The following is an 18,455-nucleotide window of genomic DNA, read 5'->3' as shown; positions in this document are numbered from 1 at the left end:
TTGACTCAAAATTCCTAGACATCCAATCATGGGGGCATAAAATGCTTTAAAATCTCACCAAATATTGCCTTCAAAAATATAAAACCTGGAGTTAGACCTGGGCTGACTCTGCCCTGACCCTAGCCAACTTCCCAGGTACCTCCCGCATACCTCTTCATGGACTTGGGGGAGAGCTCCTTTTCTACTTCTTTCACAGGCATGCTGTAGGAATCCACGTTGTATTCACTGTCATCGTCATACTCGTGGTCAAGCAGTGTTCTTGCCCATGTTCCCATGTCATATGGGGGCAGCATTCCTCCAAACTCAGAGGGCAGGATCTCAGGATGAATTAGTTGGTGTAGACTATTTAGGTTGTTACCATGCAAAAATATCTACAAATACAAGAAGAGAGGTGGCGAAAACACACAGAGGAGAATCAATATTACCCAAATGCTATGGGGAGGGAGTTACAATAGCAAGAGCAGAAGCAAGAGTTTTCTATGCCCATTAAAATATTTAAGCCCCTTACCCACTCTGTGAAACAGGCAGGCTGATACTGTCATCCTCATATTTCATATAAAAATTCTGAGGTTAGGGAACTTTAAGTAGCTTCTAGAAGGTCTGCTAGTTATTGGCTGGAACCAGAATTTGGTTTTCTGCTTCATAGCAGGTTCATTAGAAGAATCTAATGTGCATGTTGATCTGTATATCATTCTGATGTTAGTTGTGCAAAGCTGATGATGTGCATAATGAATGCTATTAAAACAGATTCTTCTCAGAAGGGACTCATCAACTGCAAAGCCCATCCAAGTTATTGAGCCCCAAAGCTGTCACTGGTATGGCCTTCTCTTTATCATCCGTAAAATGAGAACACTGTAACCACTAAATTACCACTTTGTAATGCAAAGTATGTGATGTAAATAAAAGTAGATTAGCATCATCATAATGAAAGGTTAAGCGAAGGTTCATGTCCCAAAGGACTTATGTTCTATAGTGTTTTCACCATCTTCTCTACTCAAGATTTCCATGTTTACTGTTCAAATAGAAAATGAAGTAATGGATTCAAAATGTAAAGCTGTATGCATATATTAATTATGGATAATATTGTCTACATAGAGCTTTTTTTGGTTAAACTGAAAAATTATTCAAGCTACAGACTCAAGATCTGTTTCCCCATAAATTGCTACCTCTTTTCTTTCATTCCATCTCAAAACTGCAAATCAGTCTTCTCAGATAAAGCATTGTCATCTCATATAAAGTTATATAATATTTATTTAAGAAGTATAATTTATAAATGACAGAAATGATTTCATACTTCAGGTTCAAGATGAATAGACTAACACATTTGTCTTTGTTTTTCATACTTTTAGAATCTATTGAAGTTAATATGTAGGAAAACAAAGAAAGACTAGTCTATAATATCAACTAAAATAAAAGGATGGGTGTCACCAATCAACAAGTGATTTCAATAGTGAAAGCAGATGAGAGCAAGTCACTGGCCAAAATAGGCAGAAAAAACAGCTGCCTGGAATATGTGATGCGGGACCTACAGAGGTGGAAGATGTCATCTGTCCCAAAGTACATCAAATTAATTGCAAACTTTATACTTTCCCACTCCTATTTGCAGAGCACAACAGCCCAGGAAACACACACACACACACACACACACACACACACACACACACACACACACTGCTAGGTTCTCATAAGAAATTGAAGGAATTTTTCCTTGGAAAGTTAAGCTCTAGCATCTGAAACCCTTATTTTATTAGGTATATAACCTTTAGTTTATCAGATGCATTACTTCATGTAAGAAACCTTCTCTTTCAAGTCATGCAAGATATACGGTAAGAAATCCTTGGGGAAATCAATGTAATCCAGCACACGACTTCCTCCCTTTTCGCTGACACTCTGTTACCTCCTCTCTCAACACTACTTTCAGCTTTGGCCCTGTTTCCTCTTTCACTGAAAAAATAGGGCAACCAGATGATACCCACCCACCAGCATCTGTGCCCATATGCTTTGCTGTTGTTCCTAGTACAATGAAGGATAAACTTTACAAAGGCCAACTTCTCCACCTGTGAACTAGAATTCATCCTTTCTCTTCTACTCAATTATACTTCCTAAGCAATTCTGTCTCTCTCGCATCATCAAATTTCCTCACTCTACTGGCTCTTTCCCATCAGAGAACAAGCATGCCAACTCTTCTATTCCCCTATCTATACAGATACATAAAACTCTCTTGGACCTACTTCAGCCTCCAGTTATTATCCTATTTCTCTCCTTCGTTTATTGCAAAACATATAAAAAAATTGTCTATATTTATTGTTCAAATATTCTCTCATTTTCCCTGAATCCAATGAAAATAGATTTTGCCTTCCAACACAGTAAATTGCTCTTGTCAAGATTCTTTTCACTGCGAAATTCACTGTCCAATTCTCAGGCCTTATTTTTCTTGAACTCTCAGCACTGGGTATAGTAGATGACGCTCCTCATGAAAACATTTGTACTCAGGATCTTTTGATTTTCTCCTACATCGATCGATGTTTTTTTCAGTCTCTTTTGCTGATTCTTCCTCAATTACCCCAACATCTTAATGCCAGAGAGCCCCAGGGTTCCATTCTTGAATTTATTCTCTTCTCTAACTATACTCACTCCTTGGTGATTTTATTCACTCTCATGGCTTTAAATATTGTCCACACACGGAAAGTCCATATATTAAATCCAGACCTCCAACTTTTATTTTACTTTCTTAACCTGTGGCATTAAAGAAAATGTGCTAGGTGACTGAAGTGGAAAGGAGGGTGGAATACTTTTGAAATTTAACAAGGAAGAGAAGAGTGAGTCCACCATATATTTGTCAGAACTAGAAGTGAAACCTGTCTGCTGTCAGCTCTTGGGGAGGGGCAAGACCACAGCCATGGACTAGCTGAAGAGTGCACTCAGGTAGTGGGGCTGAAGCCTAACCATTGGCTGCCAGCTCCAGCAAAGATGCTCTTTTTTTCCGGGAGCATCTTGAGAGCAGAAGGAGGCCTTCATTCAAGAAACTAATACTGGCTCAAACAATGAAGATGTCCGAAGTTGTCATGACAGCTAAGAAGTTTGGTTCTGCATGAAACATTCCTGGTATTGCTGAGAGTTTGAAAAGGGACCCCCTATAACACCTAAGGTGGGTGGTTATTCCTTCCCATCAATAGAGTATGTTGGAGACTCAAAGTCACTTAATTTAATTCAAGAAAATGAAGAACCAGGTGTTTGTGCACTGGTGGGGGGCATCTGAAGTATAAGGTGTTTCGATAATATTGTGATGTTGAATTAGTTGGAGCACTAGCAAGGAATTATAATCATTTTGCATTGTACATTGATGACACAAATAAAAATCAAAGGTGCTTGAACCTATAATTACTTTCTCATATGAAAAATTCCAAGTCATGGACAGTTTTAATTAAAATGCTGAAGTTCAGATATTTCACTTCCATGTGGAATAATGCTAGAAATGCATCTGTACAGGCATTGTTGGAATTGTCAGATTCAATCTAATAACCTCAAAACCTGAAGCTTTCTTGGTTTTCTAGACATGATCCTCTTCAGTCCTTTTCAACAGAACAGAGTCATGTTAAGATCATATCAGAACAACCACCCCTATATTCAAACTCTTCCAAATCCTTCTCATTTCACTCTGACTGAAAGTCTGGATCATTATAGCAGTGTCCAAGGCCCGATATGACCCAGCACACCATAATCCCTCCTACCCAGTCCTCCGCTTCCCTTTCCTCCCAAAATAGTTCATTATGCTCCAGCCCTCCTGGCCTCCTCGCTGTTATATACACCAGGAGTATCTCTACCTAAGGACCTTTGTATTCGCTATTCCCTCTACCTAGAACAGCATTCTGGGCAAACCCACATATTCAACTCTACTACATCCTAGCAGTGATTTAGAGCAACTTGCTTACCCATCTAGCCTAGTTTTTTTCTCTATAAAAGGAGAAAACAATAAGCCTTGCTTTGAAAATTAAATGAGTTAATATATATAAGGAATTTAGAGCAACCTGTGGCAGAGTGACTGCCACAAAAGCCTTCACTAGTATCATTTGCACTGAAAGCTCCAGCAGGTGTTTGGGATCACTGATTATCCTTTCATAACATTTGCAAGTGTTATTTGTGAGACCCATCACTCCATTTTTCTAAATTCTAAAATGTAAATTAATCTGAGACTCAGTGGTAGAAACAATTCCCGATATGCATTATAATTGTTTACTGAATTCCTCCTCCTAAACTACTGAGATATTTTCAACAAATTCATAAACAGAAAATACTCTATCACTGATGTTTGATCCAAACATATATTTAACAACTTTTTCTCATCCCCACTCCTATGACACTGAAGTCACTGAAGTGCCTTTTCGTTCACCAAGGAACATGGAAAATTATCTTCCCAGTGGATTTAGAGCTATATTTTATTATGGAACTAATCATCTGAAAGTTGGTCACAGCACAATGGTAAAAATAGCTCTGACTATGGAGCTATTTTGATTCAAATATTGCTGTACCACTTCACAGCTGTATAAATGACTAAGCTAGTTACTTATCCATCCTAAGACTTACTTTCCTCTGCTCTGAAATAGGACATAATGCTTACTAAGCTTACTTTCAGAGGTGTTTGGAGGATAAAATAAAATAATGTCCATTAAAATGCATTTTTAAAATCAACATTATTAATTAATTAGAGGCCCAGTACATGGATTTGTGCACTGGTGGGGGGCGTGGCCTGCGGGTGTCGGCCCTCTGTGGGAGTGCCACTCATCCCAGTCAGCCAAGTGGTGCACTGACCACCGGGGGGCAGCTCCTGCATTGAGCGCTTGCCCACTGGTGGTCAGTGTGCATCATAACGACTGGTCAACCAGTCGTTCTGGTCATTCCGCTGTTGGGTCGCTGGGCTTTTATATGTATAGAAGACTAGAGGCCCAGTGCATGAATTCATGCAGGGGGGGGCAGGGGAGGGGCAGGGCCAGCTGGGGGAGGGGCCGTGGGCAGTTGGCCGGCCCTGTCCCCTGGTCAAGCTCCTGGTCAAGGGGACAATTTGCATATTAGCCTTTTATTATATAGGATAATAAAATGTGTTCAGCGTTTACCATGTGCCATGCACCGTGCTAAATGCTTTCTATAATTATCTCATTCTCAGAAAAATAATTTTGTTGTATGTACTTTCAATATCCTCATTATTAGATGAAACCAAATCTAAGAACTCAAGTAACTTGTAATTTAAAGGGATATTAGAAATTTGTAGAAATATTCTTTCTGAAGTGTGTGATTGATCGTGACAATTACTGCAAAATCATATTAACTACCACAAAATTCACTATATGCAATGCAATATATATTGTGAAATAACTAACTCCACTTATCAATTTATAAAATTATAGCTTTTTTCTAGGCCTACTTGATATTAACTATACCAATAACTATATAGTAACATGGATTTTTTTTCTTTACTTTTAAACTGAGGCATTAATATATAATGAATGTGCTAAAATGCTCTCCAAATTTGTGGAAAAATAGGAGAGCTGGTTTGAAATATTTCTCTCACAGATAAACTGTTCAGAATTAATCACATGACTTTGAGAATTATAAAATGTCTTGTACAGTGGGGCCTTGACTTACGAGTTTAATTCGTTCCGTGACGGAGCAGATAACTCAAATTACTCACATGTCAAATCAAAAAGTGAACGAGTGAGACACGTGATGCTGGGCTGATGTTGTGGCGTTCACTGTGACGTTCGCTGCGCCAACTAGCGGTGGTGATCGGAAGCTGGCTCGTAACCCAAATTTTAGCTCGCAACTCAAAGCAAAAAATCAGCCGAGAGACGGCTGTTATCTCAAAAAACTCGTTAGTCGGGACACTCGTAAGTCAAGGCCCCACTGTATATTGAAGTTATATGCAATATACAAGCACATTTACGATACTATTATGTACACAGTGTGCAACATAACTCATTAAATGGAGCAGGTGAAATGATATAAAGACAGAAACAAATACCCTTTTCCGCGTCTTCTCCTTCAGGAAAGGCCGGATTACAGTATACAGGGCATGGATATACCACGGCTGGTTGACAAAATGAATTCCTCCGAATCGGGCTGGGAAACTGTCCTACAGGAACATGAGGGAAAGAAAATCCAACATGCTTTAATATCTGGCGAAGGTTTGGGGAAGGTCATATGATAGACAAATTTTTTACTCCACACACTTAAATGAGATTATCTGTAGTTAAGAGAAGAAGGGAAGATATTTGTCGCATTAAACACTAACTTTCATACAAAAACAGAAACAATTTGTAATAAAGCAAATTCTTTGCAAGAATAGATTATTGATAAGAACTTCAGCATGTTTAAGAATGTCATATATTAAGCCTGAAAACTGCCAACAGCCATTATAGGTCAAGAAACATAAATAAAAGACATTAGAAATTTGTCAAATAATGAACCTATGATAGATAAGTGTTTCAATTAAATTATTATATTTATATTAAAGTGTATTTAAATTAAAATGGTTTATTACATTTCACTGCAGTCATCTATAATGTGAACACTGTCAGATATCAAAACTCATTTTATTCTCTTTCTCTTATCAACTTTATAATACACATTCTCCTTTCCTTATTTCAACCGTTAACAAAAGGAAATGCACTTAAGCAAAATAAACACCTAGAATTGTAGTGTAAGGAATTTGGAGATGGATTCTGCCAGATTAAATAAAAGTCAAAACCCTCTGAGCTCGCCTCACAGGTGGAAATGGGGCTCTCATAAGGCCAGCCTCTGCTTTGGCAAGAACTCACCCGGGTAAGGTTTGCACCTGAAGTCCCAAAGCCATTCCACAACAGGAAGGGATAAGTGAATTAACTGCAATATTTGACAGTGCTATGGATTCCACATAAACAGACCTGATTCTTGCTACTAGTTCAGAACGCCACTCTGAATTGACTATTGATGTCTATTTTTAATAAAACTATACCACTACAAATGTCTCTCAAGTGACATCATCGTAATTGGCATTCTTCTGGATTCTCCTTATAGCATTAACAGAAACAAAAGTAAAGAAACTGAAACAATTGAACATGTATTTTGTAAAATTAAATGCTCCTTGAACAAGATTCAAAAGATTAAAAAACATGCATAATATAACCCCATTAATATATGTTGTTTGAGGGGACACTTATGAGCATTAGTAATTAATTAGTGTTTTGCATACTGATTTTTCAGAGCCCATGAGCATTTTTGCAAACTAATCTCTGTCTCTGAGAATAACACACTATAAAAAACCCACATTATTTCAAACAATAAATAAATTAGAATAGCTAAAGGTAGAATGTGATTCCTTTTATGTCAATGTCATTACTTCTTTCATAAATATGTAGTTTCATTCATCAAGAGGTGATTATAATGGAAATGAATGAATCAGGAAGAAATGCAGACAAGTATGTTTCAAACTTATGACACTTTTATATATAAGAAGATAACTACTGTATGTAAAATAAAAAGAATGCCAAGATAAACACCCATGTGCCCTCCGCTCAGCAAATCATTGGTAACCCTGAAGTTCACTGTGTTTAGTCTTTCACCCTCCCCCACATTTTTAAATTCCCCATTAGATTTCAAATATAAGAATTTCCCTGGCTTACATTTTATAAATATTATAAAAACATAAATATTATATTTATTCTATATTTTATGTATTTTAATATTTTCCTACATATATATGTACTCCTAAAACGTACTAAGTACTTAGACTTCATAAAATCATCATCATAGTGGGTGTATTCTTCTGTTGTCATATCACATTGTTTTTGAGGTTCATTGTATTGATGTTTATACATGTTGTGCATAGCTAGAGTTCATTGTCACTGTTGTATAGCATACCATTATATGATACAACGCAGTTCACTTATTTTCTTCTCTCCACGAAAAGAAAATTCTTTTCCAAATGTCTGCCATTACCGGAAATGCTGCCCTGCAGATTCCCTTCAGACTGTCCACCCCACTTCGATCCCTAAAGCAGTATGCTTCTAACACATACTCCTGAACGGGCATCTGATCTCTAGAGCAGAACTGAATGAACACCAGCTCTCAAGTTATTAAGCCAAAAGTCTTAGCTCAGTGGCTTTTAAACTTTGATAATCATGCCCAGGTCATTTTTCTTCTATCCTGAAAAGATGAATATGCGCACATATACACATAATTCACATAAGATGTCATGGGGTCTCCTGACTACATCTTTAGATACAGAACAACATGATCAGATCATATTTGAGATAGGGTGAAAGAGAAGGAAAAACACTGATTTGAAAACAACTACATCTTGGTTAAAATTCGGACTTAATACCACCTCTCAGGCATCAGAGGCCAAAACAAGGACATAATCCTTATTTCCTTCCCCTCACTGTGATACTTCTCATTTCCTTTCTCTCTCTTCTCCTGTGGTATCGCCACATATTTATATTATACCTTTTATAGTTGTCCCACAGCCCTTGGATACTTTCTTCTGAGTTTTTTGTTTGTTTGTTGTTGTTGTGGTTTTTTTTGCATTTTCAGCTTTTATTATCTTTGCTTTTCAGTGTGGGGACGGAGAGAGGTTCCATTGATATACGCTCAAGCTTAGAGAGCCTTTCCTCAGCCATGTCTAGTCGATTAATAAGGCCATCAAAGGCATTCCTCATTTCTGTTACAGTGTTTGTGGTCTCTGGCATTTCTTTTTAGGATTTTCATCTTTGCTTACATTTTCCATCTGTTCTTGCATGCTGTCTTCTTTAGCCAGCAGAGCCCTTGGCATAGTCATCAAGGTTGTTTTGAATTCCTGGCCTGAGAGTTCCAACAGCCCTGCCATGTCTGGTTCTGACATTTTCACTATCTCTTCCAATTGTGTTATTTTGCCTGTTTTTTAGTATGCCTTACAATTTTTTCCTCATTAGCTGGGCATGATGTACCCGGCCTAAAGGAACTGTTGTAAAGAGGCCTTTAGTAAGGTGGTGGGAAGGTGTGGGAAGAAGGGAAAGCATTTGATAGTCTAAGATAGGTCTTACTCTGTTAGTGAACCTGTGCCTCTAGACTTTGAACACACAAGTGTTTCAGATCTTTCTCTCCCCTTAGGTGGAGCAGGTAGCCTGGAGTGAGTATTTCCCTGCCCCCAGATCAGTAAAGCTCTCAAATACCCCGGCAGGTTGGGCTCTGTTAACCAGCTTCTCCTGAGGGCAAACATTAAGAACAGAGTGCGCTAGCGTATTTCAAAATGTTTCCTTTGACTCTTTCCCTGACAGAAATGCGGCAAGATTTGTTTCCTCCGCTATTTACTGTCAGACCATTGTTGGCTCCTGGAGGTGCAGAGGACTCCCCCCCACCCCCCACCCCACTCCTCCATGACCAAGCGCCACCTGGAGCTTTTATCCATCAGCCTCGTTCACAGTGACCCTCCAGCATTGTCAGCTACAGTGCAGGTTGTCCTACCCCAGCACTGGCTCCCACGGATTCCCCTCCTGTATTAGCTTCTCTCTTCCATCTTGATGGCAGTGGTTTGCCCTGCATGCTTACCTCTCTTATGGATCTAGAAAGAGTGGTTGATTTTTCAGTTTGTTCGGTTTTTCACTCATTGTTCGGACAGAGGGGCAGCTTCCAAGCTTCTCACAAGTGGAACTGGAAACTTGAGGCTAATCCCCTCATTTTGATCACATCCAAACTCCTGAAATATTTATGCCCCCACCTCCTAGTGGCTACATATTTTCATATCTACTCTCCATGGTGCCAATGTGACCACAGAAAAACTGCTCTCTTGGTTTGGAGGATGCAACCCTGCAGATGTGACCCAGAGGTCAAGACCCTGCAGCCTCCACCCTATTACTGCTGCTGTCCTAGAGGCCTCTCACCCTCTGGAGTGGCACCGAGACAGTGGAAGATGGGTGCAGACACTGACGCAAACCCCTCCAGAGCTTGCAGCAGGAAGGTGACTGCTGGTGCCCTTTGTCCTTTAAATCTTACTCAAAGGCATCTCATTGACATAACCCTCCTCTTCAGAATCCCAGCTGTAAGATTTGTTTAGTCCTTCATCTTCTGCCCTATTGGGTCATGCATGAGGTGGGTGGAAATGAAGACCAAGGAGCTCAAAGTCTAATAGTGGAGGCTGACAAATAAAGAGATGATTTCAGGGTACTATGGCAACGAGAGTGATGGACTTGGGCACTGTGCTGGGGACGGCAGGCTTTTATGGGAGAGCAGTGGGTTAAAAAGTAGAGAACAGAACAAAAAGAGCTTCCTAGAGATGATACTGCCTGAATAGGTCTTAAGGAATTAGCAAGAGTAGATCAGACAAAAAAAGGAGGGAAGGCCATGATAGGCCTATGGGAGAGAACAAAGCCAACAAACTCTAAGACAGCACAGCACGTGAACATGAGTAAAAGAGAAAGGATGGAGGGAGGTGAGACGGTGCTAAGCAAGGGAATGGAGGTCGTCAGAGTCCTCTCATAACTTTCATTTCTGCCACTCTTACAATAAGGTTTTTAAGCACTCACTCTCTGTGGTAAATCCATTTTTTCTTGAACCAACCATCTTGTGCACCAGATTGTGCCTGACTCGTCTTTACATTCACAGCATTTCAAAAATGTGTGTGTGTGTGTGCATGTGTGTGTACCATGATGAAACTAGATGAGTTTTTATTGACTGGAATGGATTCTGATATTTACTTTTTTAGTAAACTGTTTTCTGCAAGACAATTTCCTTATCTGAAAAGTGGGAACAACATTTAATAGAACTGCTAGAGGTTAACTATAGGGGCTATCATTGAACACACCTCCTAGATACTAGGCTACCATATGAACTATCAACCCCCACTTTACACACCTGGAAATGACCATAGAGGTAAACGTACAATGTGGAGGAATATATTTATATGTATCATATATACATAAGTAAATTATTCATATATATTTCTAACAGAAATATGTTTGCTTCAAAGGTGCAGCTATTCAAGAAGAAAAATTTGAGAATCTTAGTTATTTACACATTATTCAAATGCTTAATTGATTTTGATGAAATATAAAAATTGTGTGTTAAGATAATTGAGATATTGAGAACAAATCAATATAATTTCTGGTGTAATTAGGGCACAGTTTGCAGTCAGAAATGTGAGCAAAGTCGATTTTTCTCTGAGAAGTAAACCCATAACTTTGTCTTATGTCACAGGTTGTCTATAGTTCCTAAACCTATCAATTGTGTTGAGAAGTGTCCTCAGTATGGATATCAGCAATAATTGTGTATAACTAACCCATTCAGATTTAAGTCTATTAGGCTTTTTTTATGTGTTTGTTTTGCTTTGCTCCCTTTTTTGTACTTGTCTTTTGAAGCACCTAGTTTCAACCATTATATGCACTACAGAAAAGTGCATATCTATAATAATAAAAGTGTAATATGCTAATTAGACCAGACAGCCAAATGACCTTCCAGACGTCCTTCTGGACAACCTTCCAGATGAAGCCGGGGCTGTGAGGGCTGAGGCAAGCTGCCACGGCTGCAAGGGCTGAGCCCTGTGCATGAATTTCATGCATTGGGCCTCTGGTAGTAAGAAATTTGGAATTGTAGAAATTATACCTTTAATTCCATAACTCTATCCCTAAAGTTATACTAGTATCAAAATATTGCACCATTCTTTTGATGCTTTTACTATAAATATAAAATATGCTTATTATACAAATCATTGAGTAAGTTATAAAAACTCACTCATAACCTTACCAGCAGAGAAAAAATACTACTCTAAGCATCTTGGAGAGTGCTTCCTTTTTTTCAATTAAATTTTATGTACATGACATGAAAATCTAACAGTCTGGAATTATGATAATGTTTTCTATAATGGCTCATAGCTATACAACATAGTATTGCTTACTCTAAAAGTGTGCGTATGTATAGAAAGTATAAGGTGATTACTGTAACAATTAGTACTACTGGTTCCTTAAATAGCATCAATATTAGTTTCTTTCACATATAAACTTACTAAGATTGGTCTGCTTTGGCATACTAGCCACGCAATGTTTTTCTAAATATGTCTTTTGACAGTATCCTTTCTAGATGGTATAATATTATTTGTATGCCTCATATCCATGTTTATAATGTATTAACTATCTTTATACACCTCCTACTCATCTTCTAAAAGGCTAAGATTCCTAAGGAAGTCATGTTTATCCTGGTTCCAACGCCCTGCTCCCATTCCCGACCACTAACATCCTGTGCAGTTTCTAGTACTGAAAAGAATAAAATTATCATTGTGATCCCATATATTTAGTTTTATCAACAGTGGGCAGGCAGATCCAGGAAAGTCATTCAATCGCTTTCATGAGGGAAACAAAGATTTTACCAACACATTCTAACTGGTGTCCTCTGCCAAATTGAGAGGAAACAGCCAGAAAACTGTTTAATCACCAGCTAATTGGGATGTCTTTTCTGTCCCTGTCTCATAACTGGTAATGAACCATATGTAAATAAATGCAAATAACAGATTGAAAACAAAGGATCTTATTCCTGCTGCAGAGATTTAAATTGGGATTCTACACATGCAGGGAGATGTTTGACCTCCATCCTCTTAACTTCTAACTGCCCATTAAAATGACATGCTGTCCAGGTAGGCCTACAATAAAGAAACTTGGTTCAATGCAAAGAATTGTATAGAAGTAAATTTCATCAAATAAGTAATTGCTCTTTCTTGGCCAGGGCTCAGTTAGTTAAAGCATTATTCCATACATCAACAGGTTGCAGGTTTGATTCCTGGTTAGGGCACATACCTAGGTTGTGGGTTCCATCCTGGTCAGGGCTCATATGGGAGACAACCAATCAATGTTTCTCTCTTTTCTCTCTCTCTCTCTCTCTCTCTCTCTCTCTCTCTCTCTCTCTCTCTCTCTCTCTCTCTCTCTCTCTCTCTCCCCCTTCCTTTCTCACTAAAAAATCAATAAAAACATATACTCCAGTGAAGATTAAAAAAAAGTAATTGCTCTGATATGTAGGAAAATAATAATGATTAACATTTTCTACATCAGTTTGTTTAACACTTGGAAATTTTTTCATCAGAAAAAAAATAGAAAAAAATTAATTATATGATTAAAAATATAGTCAGCCAGTTACTGTTACAGAAAAGAAGTCAGCCTTCAAAGACATATCACATTGTATTTCAAAACATGAATATAGCAAATCTTTCTATTTGATGAGCAATTTCTGAAACAAAATGCATTAAATTACAGATTTAAATTATCATTTTTTCCCACAGAAAACAGTGTCTTAATTTTAATAAGTGTTTAAGAAACCTGGATTAACCACAATAAATCATTTAAAAGAGTGATTATAGAATACATTAATTTCCCATTACTATGCGGCATAGGTAAAATTCTTTATAAAATTTAAAATTTGGAGGACATGAATATATTTTGAAATAATTTTACCCTCCCAAAAGTTAAACTCCTAAATCCAAATATGCACTAAAATATGCATAACTTTTTAGGTTGACTTTTAAAATTTGAAAATTGATTGGCTTAGATTTACATTTGCATATTTTCCAGTGTCTGTTTGTTTTAAGACCTTTAGCAAAATGTCAGCTATTGTTTAAATTCTCTATCATGAACACAAGTGTGTCAACATGTATTTCTCTTAAGGGTGGTCAACAAAATACATTCTACCCAAAGGCAAATGCATATCAGTTCTATTTTTAAAAAACAGCTAGTTTCCTCATTCTATATGCATTAATTAAGGGCTAAGGAAAACTTCATGACACTGTGACTGCTAATAAATCTCTCTTTGCCCTTCACTCTCCATTGGTGAAATCCAGTTCCCGTTACAGGGCTGTGCTAACTTTGCTCTTTTTCCGTTTTTTTTCTGAGGGTGGTCTCTGGTTTTATTTGTTTATGTTAATTGGAAATGATGCCCAAGTACAATGATGTTACCTGATACTCTGTTTAGAGTCCAAAAAAGAAAGCTTAGAGGGGCTTACTGGAGAGCTGTATCTTCTCACGGCAAATTACTAGAAAACTAAGGTATTGCATAATCATGTCCTTTAAATTGCGAATGGACATGTGCAGTAGGGAGAGCAAGTCTCAAACCAACACTTTGAAGGCAGAGGGGTTTGTCTACATTGCTTCTGTGACTCTATCATTAGCATGTAGTGTTTGGATTGACAACTGCCATTCAGAAGACTGGGCGGCATCTTCTTGGGTAACTCAGAACACAGTGGTGGCCAAGGGCTGTCCCAGTGTGCCAAGCTCCAGGCCCAGAGGAAGGCAAGGAGTTACCCACTCCTCCTCCAAGATGGCACGTGACTATCATCTACTCATATGAAAATGAGCGCTTTGTGATGTTATCATTGTCGCAATCTTAATGTAGACCATTTCCAAATTTTTAATTTTGTTTTTAAACCCTAAATAACAGTAGAGTTGGCTTGCTTAAATCTATAAAATGTAATCTAATTTCCTCTTTCACCAAGATTTTATCACTTGTAAATAACACTTATGTACTGATTTAACGGGGGGGGGGGGGGGGGGGTTAGAGGGGAAACATTGTGATTCCTCTTTTCTTTTCCTGCTTTGTTTTGAACACAGGTATTGAAGTAGTCCATAACACTCTTGGCTTCAAGGTTCCCATGATAAATTCACTTATGTATTATGAAGTATCTCTATGCCTCCTCCCAGCCACACACTCAAAATTAATAAGTAGATTTGAGGGTTTATTATGGAGAGCAGGCCTACTAGAGTAGCTATGGCTACATGATAAGGGCTGCTGAAATTTGTGGGTGAGAACTGAGCAATCTATCTCAAAATCTCAGGTATACACTAATTCCAGCCAAATTATGTCCTCATTGGTTTTTGTGAATGCGCCTATGTTGATCACGTGGTGCTGGCTAACTTTGCTTCAAATAAAACCCCCCTATCCTGTGAAGGATCCAGAAACACGATGTTGGTGTGTTAATATGGACAAATCTCCATACCTGGATAAACCAAACCTCTCCAATATTACTGGCGACTCAACTGCATCAACCTTGCGTAGGTAGGGGAATGTCTGAATCTTGAACACAGTAAAATATAGACAACTTAAAGAGGGTTATTACATAAAATATTCCTCCTCAAAAGAGCTCTGCCTAGCTAAAAATATTTCTTCAAATAAAACCAACACTGAAAACTAATACAGGGTGGGGCAAAAGTAGGTTTAGAGTGGTGAGTATGTGAAACACAGACTTTGTTCTTATACTATTTTTTTAATTATTGCATTTTTTCCATGAGAAAAACTGTAAACCTTCTTTTGCCCCACCCTGTATATAATATGTTTAGTCATCATATAACTGGATAGGCAAGAAAATCTCTTCATGAGAAAAATAAGTGTGGTATTCTCCTGGGCTTCTTTTTCTGTCAGGTAAGATTGATAGCAAATCACAGCCAAAGAGCCTCAACGTGAAGGCACAGGCTTATTTAAGTTAGTCGCTGCTGGTGTGTGCCCGGTGCCTATGGGGGGGTGAGAACACAAACCAATCACACAGAGAACATGACACAAAGCTATTCTCACAGCTCTTCACAAGCCATGGAGGACCCATTTCAATCAAGTATATCAGCAGGAGAAAAATCCAAAGTAAAACCTACTATCTTATCAAAATGTTACTTATGCTTCTAAGGCAGGCTCTTTTCTTAAACCTGGATGCATAGCAAGGGTAAAAAATAATGGTGCCATTTCACAGCAAAAGAGAATGTGTACTAATTGTCTATGACTAGTATCTGGAGGCTTATAGCGCCAATCTATATGCCAGCTACATCAGGAAGGCCTGACTGTTAACCCAGCCATTATATCAATAATGGATTAGGTCTCTCACTTGACTTTTAAATGACTTTAGTAACACACATTCAAAAGTGCTGATGTTCTCATGTTCAAAATAGCCAAAGGGGAGTTAAGCAGCAGAACTTCTGCTAGAGGAATTGAGAAAATCAAATTATAAAAAGAATTAGGCAGAAGTTAAGTGGATATTTAAGGACACTCCTGCCTACATCAGGCATGTGAAACTACCTAAGAATGTATTTAATGAAGAAACTCAATGCTGCTAGGCTTTAGCAAGACAGGACCCATCATATGCTATTAAGAAAATATAAGTTGTAAAACATACCTGAAAAGAAACCACTTCTTATGTTCCCTAACACTAATTCTAGAAATCAATTATAAAGAAATTGTCACCCAGCCAGAGTGGCTCAGTGGTTGAGCGTTGACCTATGAACCAGGAGGTCACAGTTCAATTCCCAGTCAGGGCACACGCTGGAGGTTGTGGGCTTGATCCCCAGGGTAGGGCATGCAGGAGGCAGCTGATAAATGATTCTCTCTCATCAATCTCTCTCTCTCCCTCTCCCTTGCTCTCTGAAATCAATAAAAATATACTTTGAAAAATATAAATAAAATAACACAGAGACAACAATATAGCACTGTAAGCGTTGATTAAGTTTAGCAAATATTTACTGAACCTTGGGAAATGTAAGGGGGATGTGAATGACGAAGGAATTTATAATCTGTTAAAAAGAATCATAGCCGAAACCGGTTTGGCTCGGTGGATAGAGCGTCAGCCTGTGGACTGAAAGGTCCCAGGTTCGATTCCGGTCAAGGGCATGTACCTGGGTTGCGGGCATATCCCCAGTGGGAGATGTGCAGGAGGCAACTGATCGATGTTTCTCTCTCATCGATGTTTCTAACTCTCTATCTCTCTCCCTTCCTCTCTGTAAAATATCAAAAAAATATATTTAAAAAAAAAAAAAGAATCATAACATAAAACAAGGAAAGATCATTTCCAAAGGTGTTATGAGGTTTAAAGGAAAGAATAAAAGACTGGAGAGGTTGTAATGATGAGGAAAGAACTCCCAAGCAAGGTAGTATTTAGAGTTAAAACTTGGGGTGTCAATGAGACTCTGGTCGTTGTGGAAGAAGCAAGGAGGTGAGTAGAAGAAAGTGTCCCAGAGAGAACGTGCAATAGGAGCAGAGATGGGAAAACTGGGCCACCTCTAGGATACAATTGCCAAGCCTGTTTGTCCAGAGTTGAAGCTAGGGGTGAGAAAATGCTGGCAGCATGGCTGAGAAGATGATTTGGGAGTCTACCTAGACCATCCACGTCATCTTGTAGAAGAGTCTGTGTGTTCTTAGTACTGGGCATTCTTGAGAAGAGAGTGGCATATTGCAGTTAATCTGGCAGGGTATGTAGTTTATTACAGAAATTTGACATTTTAATATGGGTTTCAGTGCAACCCCTTTAAGGCAGAGACATTTTATTAAAAATAAAAAACAACTAGAGTTTTAGCTTAGTTTTGTTTTTTTAATAACCAGGTAATGTGTGACACAGGTCCTATCATTCTGACCACCCACCACTGGCCAACAGGTCTGAGGTAGTGAAGGTTAAGGATGGGGCAGGATTGAAATCATACTTGGGAATGGATGGAGATAGGATGAAATAAGGATCATAAGTATCTCTGGTGCACATTTCTTGGAGAAAAAACAAGTGATTTTATGTTTTGACCTTACAAAAAGCCTTACAAAATAAAGTGCTACTTTATTTGATTTCAAGTAGGGAGAAAGCAAAGATGGACACATGTGGTTAAAGTTATGAGCACTATGCAGGTAATTAGAGCCTGACTTTGAGTCATATCAAGGTGTTAACTAAAAATGGGAAAAAGCAAACATTTTAGAAATATGAGGAAGATAGAGGCTATATAATTTAATAAATGATTGGATGCAGTGGAGACTTATAAGAAAATAGCAGAAAACAGGGCATTTCACTCATCTTAGTTAGTTGAGAGACCACAAATTATACTAGAAACTGAAATAAGAACGTGAGGGGAAGTATAATATCTCAAATTTCAAGTGTCAGGAGGCTGTGTGGAAATGTCCGCATGTTCAGAAAGCTCAGACTGGAGTAGCTCAGATACAGAAAACAGAAATAGCAAAAATTAAGATTCTTGAATACTTGGAAAGGGCTTTTAAAATGCCTGTACATTTAAAACTAATAATAATACACAGATTTCTCCTTAATTTAAGTTCTTAACCAGGAAGGAGTTGAAGAGAAGATCTGGCTTCAGTGGGAAGTTGGAGATAAGAGATCACTGAAGCCAGAGTGATGTTTTGCAGCCATTTGCCAGAACCCTTTTAGCTCTCCCAACTCCTTCCAAGACTGTGTGGTGTCCATATGGATTGTGGGGCAGCGGATCGTAAAGATAGCTTGAGAAGATCTAAAGATGCCCAGGCACGTGTCCTTTAAAGGAGCACACATGAAGAAAAACACAACTTCAGCTCAGGGTGCAGGCAGCCTCCACCTGACACAGCTAATGAGGGACTCCCGTTCCGTCTCTGAACGTCTCCTGCAAGACGGGGTAAGAAGGCGGATGCCTTGGGTCAGCTAATCTGGGCATATTTACTTTCTCTTGCTTGTTAGTTTGACAACAGGAAGG

The 18,455-nt window shown here is 38.4% G+C and overlaps 1 protein-coding gene across 1 annotated transcript in view; it reads right to left on the bottom strand.

Moving 5' to 3' along the window:
* The window catches only part of CLVS2 (clavesin 2), a 61,414-nt gene that overhangs the window by 8,982 nt on the left and 33,977 nt on the right, over nt 1-18,455 (bottom strand). The window contains exons 4-5 of the mRNA XM_036318499.1: nt 6,017-6,127; nt 151-371 (exon numbers count right to left, since the gene is read on the bottom strand). Of these exons, the coding sequence (XP_036174392.1) occupies nt 151-371; nt 6,017-6,127 (332 nt within the window). The remainder of the gene's footprint in view (nt 1-150; nt 372-6,016; nt 6,128-18,455) is intronic.

Source organism: Myotis myotis, unplaced genomic scaffold (genome assembly GCF_014108235.1).
Source record: "Myotis myotis isolate mMyoMyo1 unplaced genomic scaffold, mMyoMyo1.p scaffold_m19_p_7, whole genome shotgun sequence".
NCBI lineage: Eukaryota > Metazoa > Chordata > Mammalia > Chiroptera > Vespertilionidae > Myotis > Myotis myotis.
The sequence above is the reverse complement of the archived record's forward strand: the minus strand, read 5'-3'. Positions and strand labels throughout refer to the sequence as shown.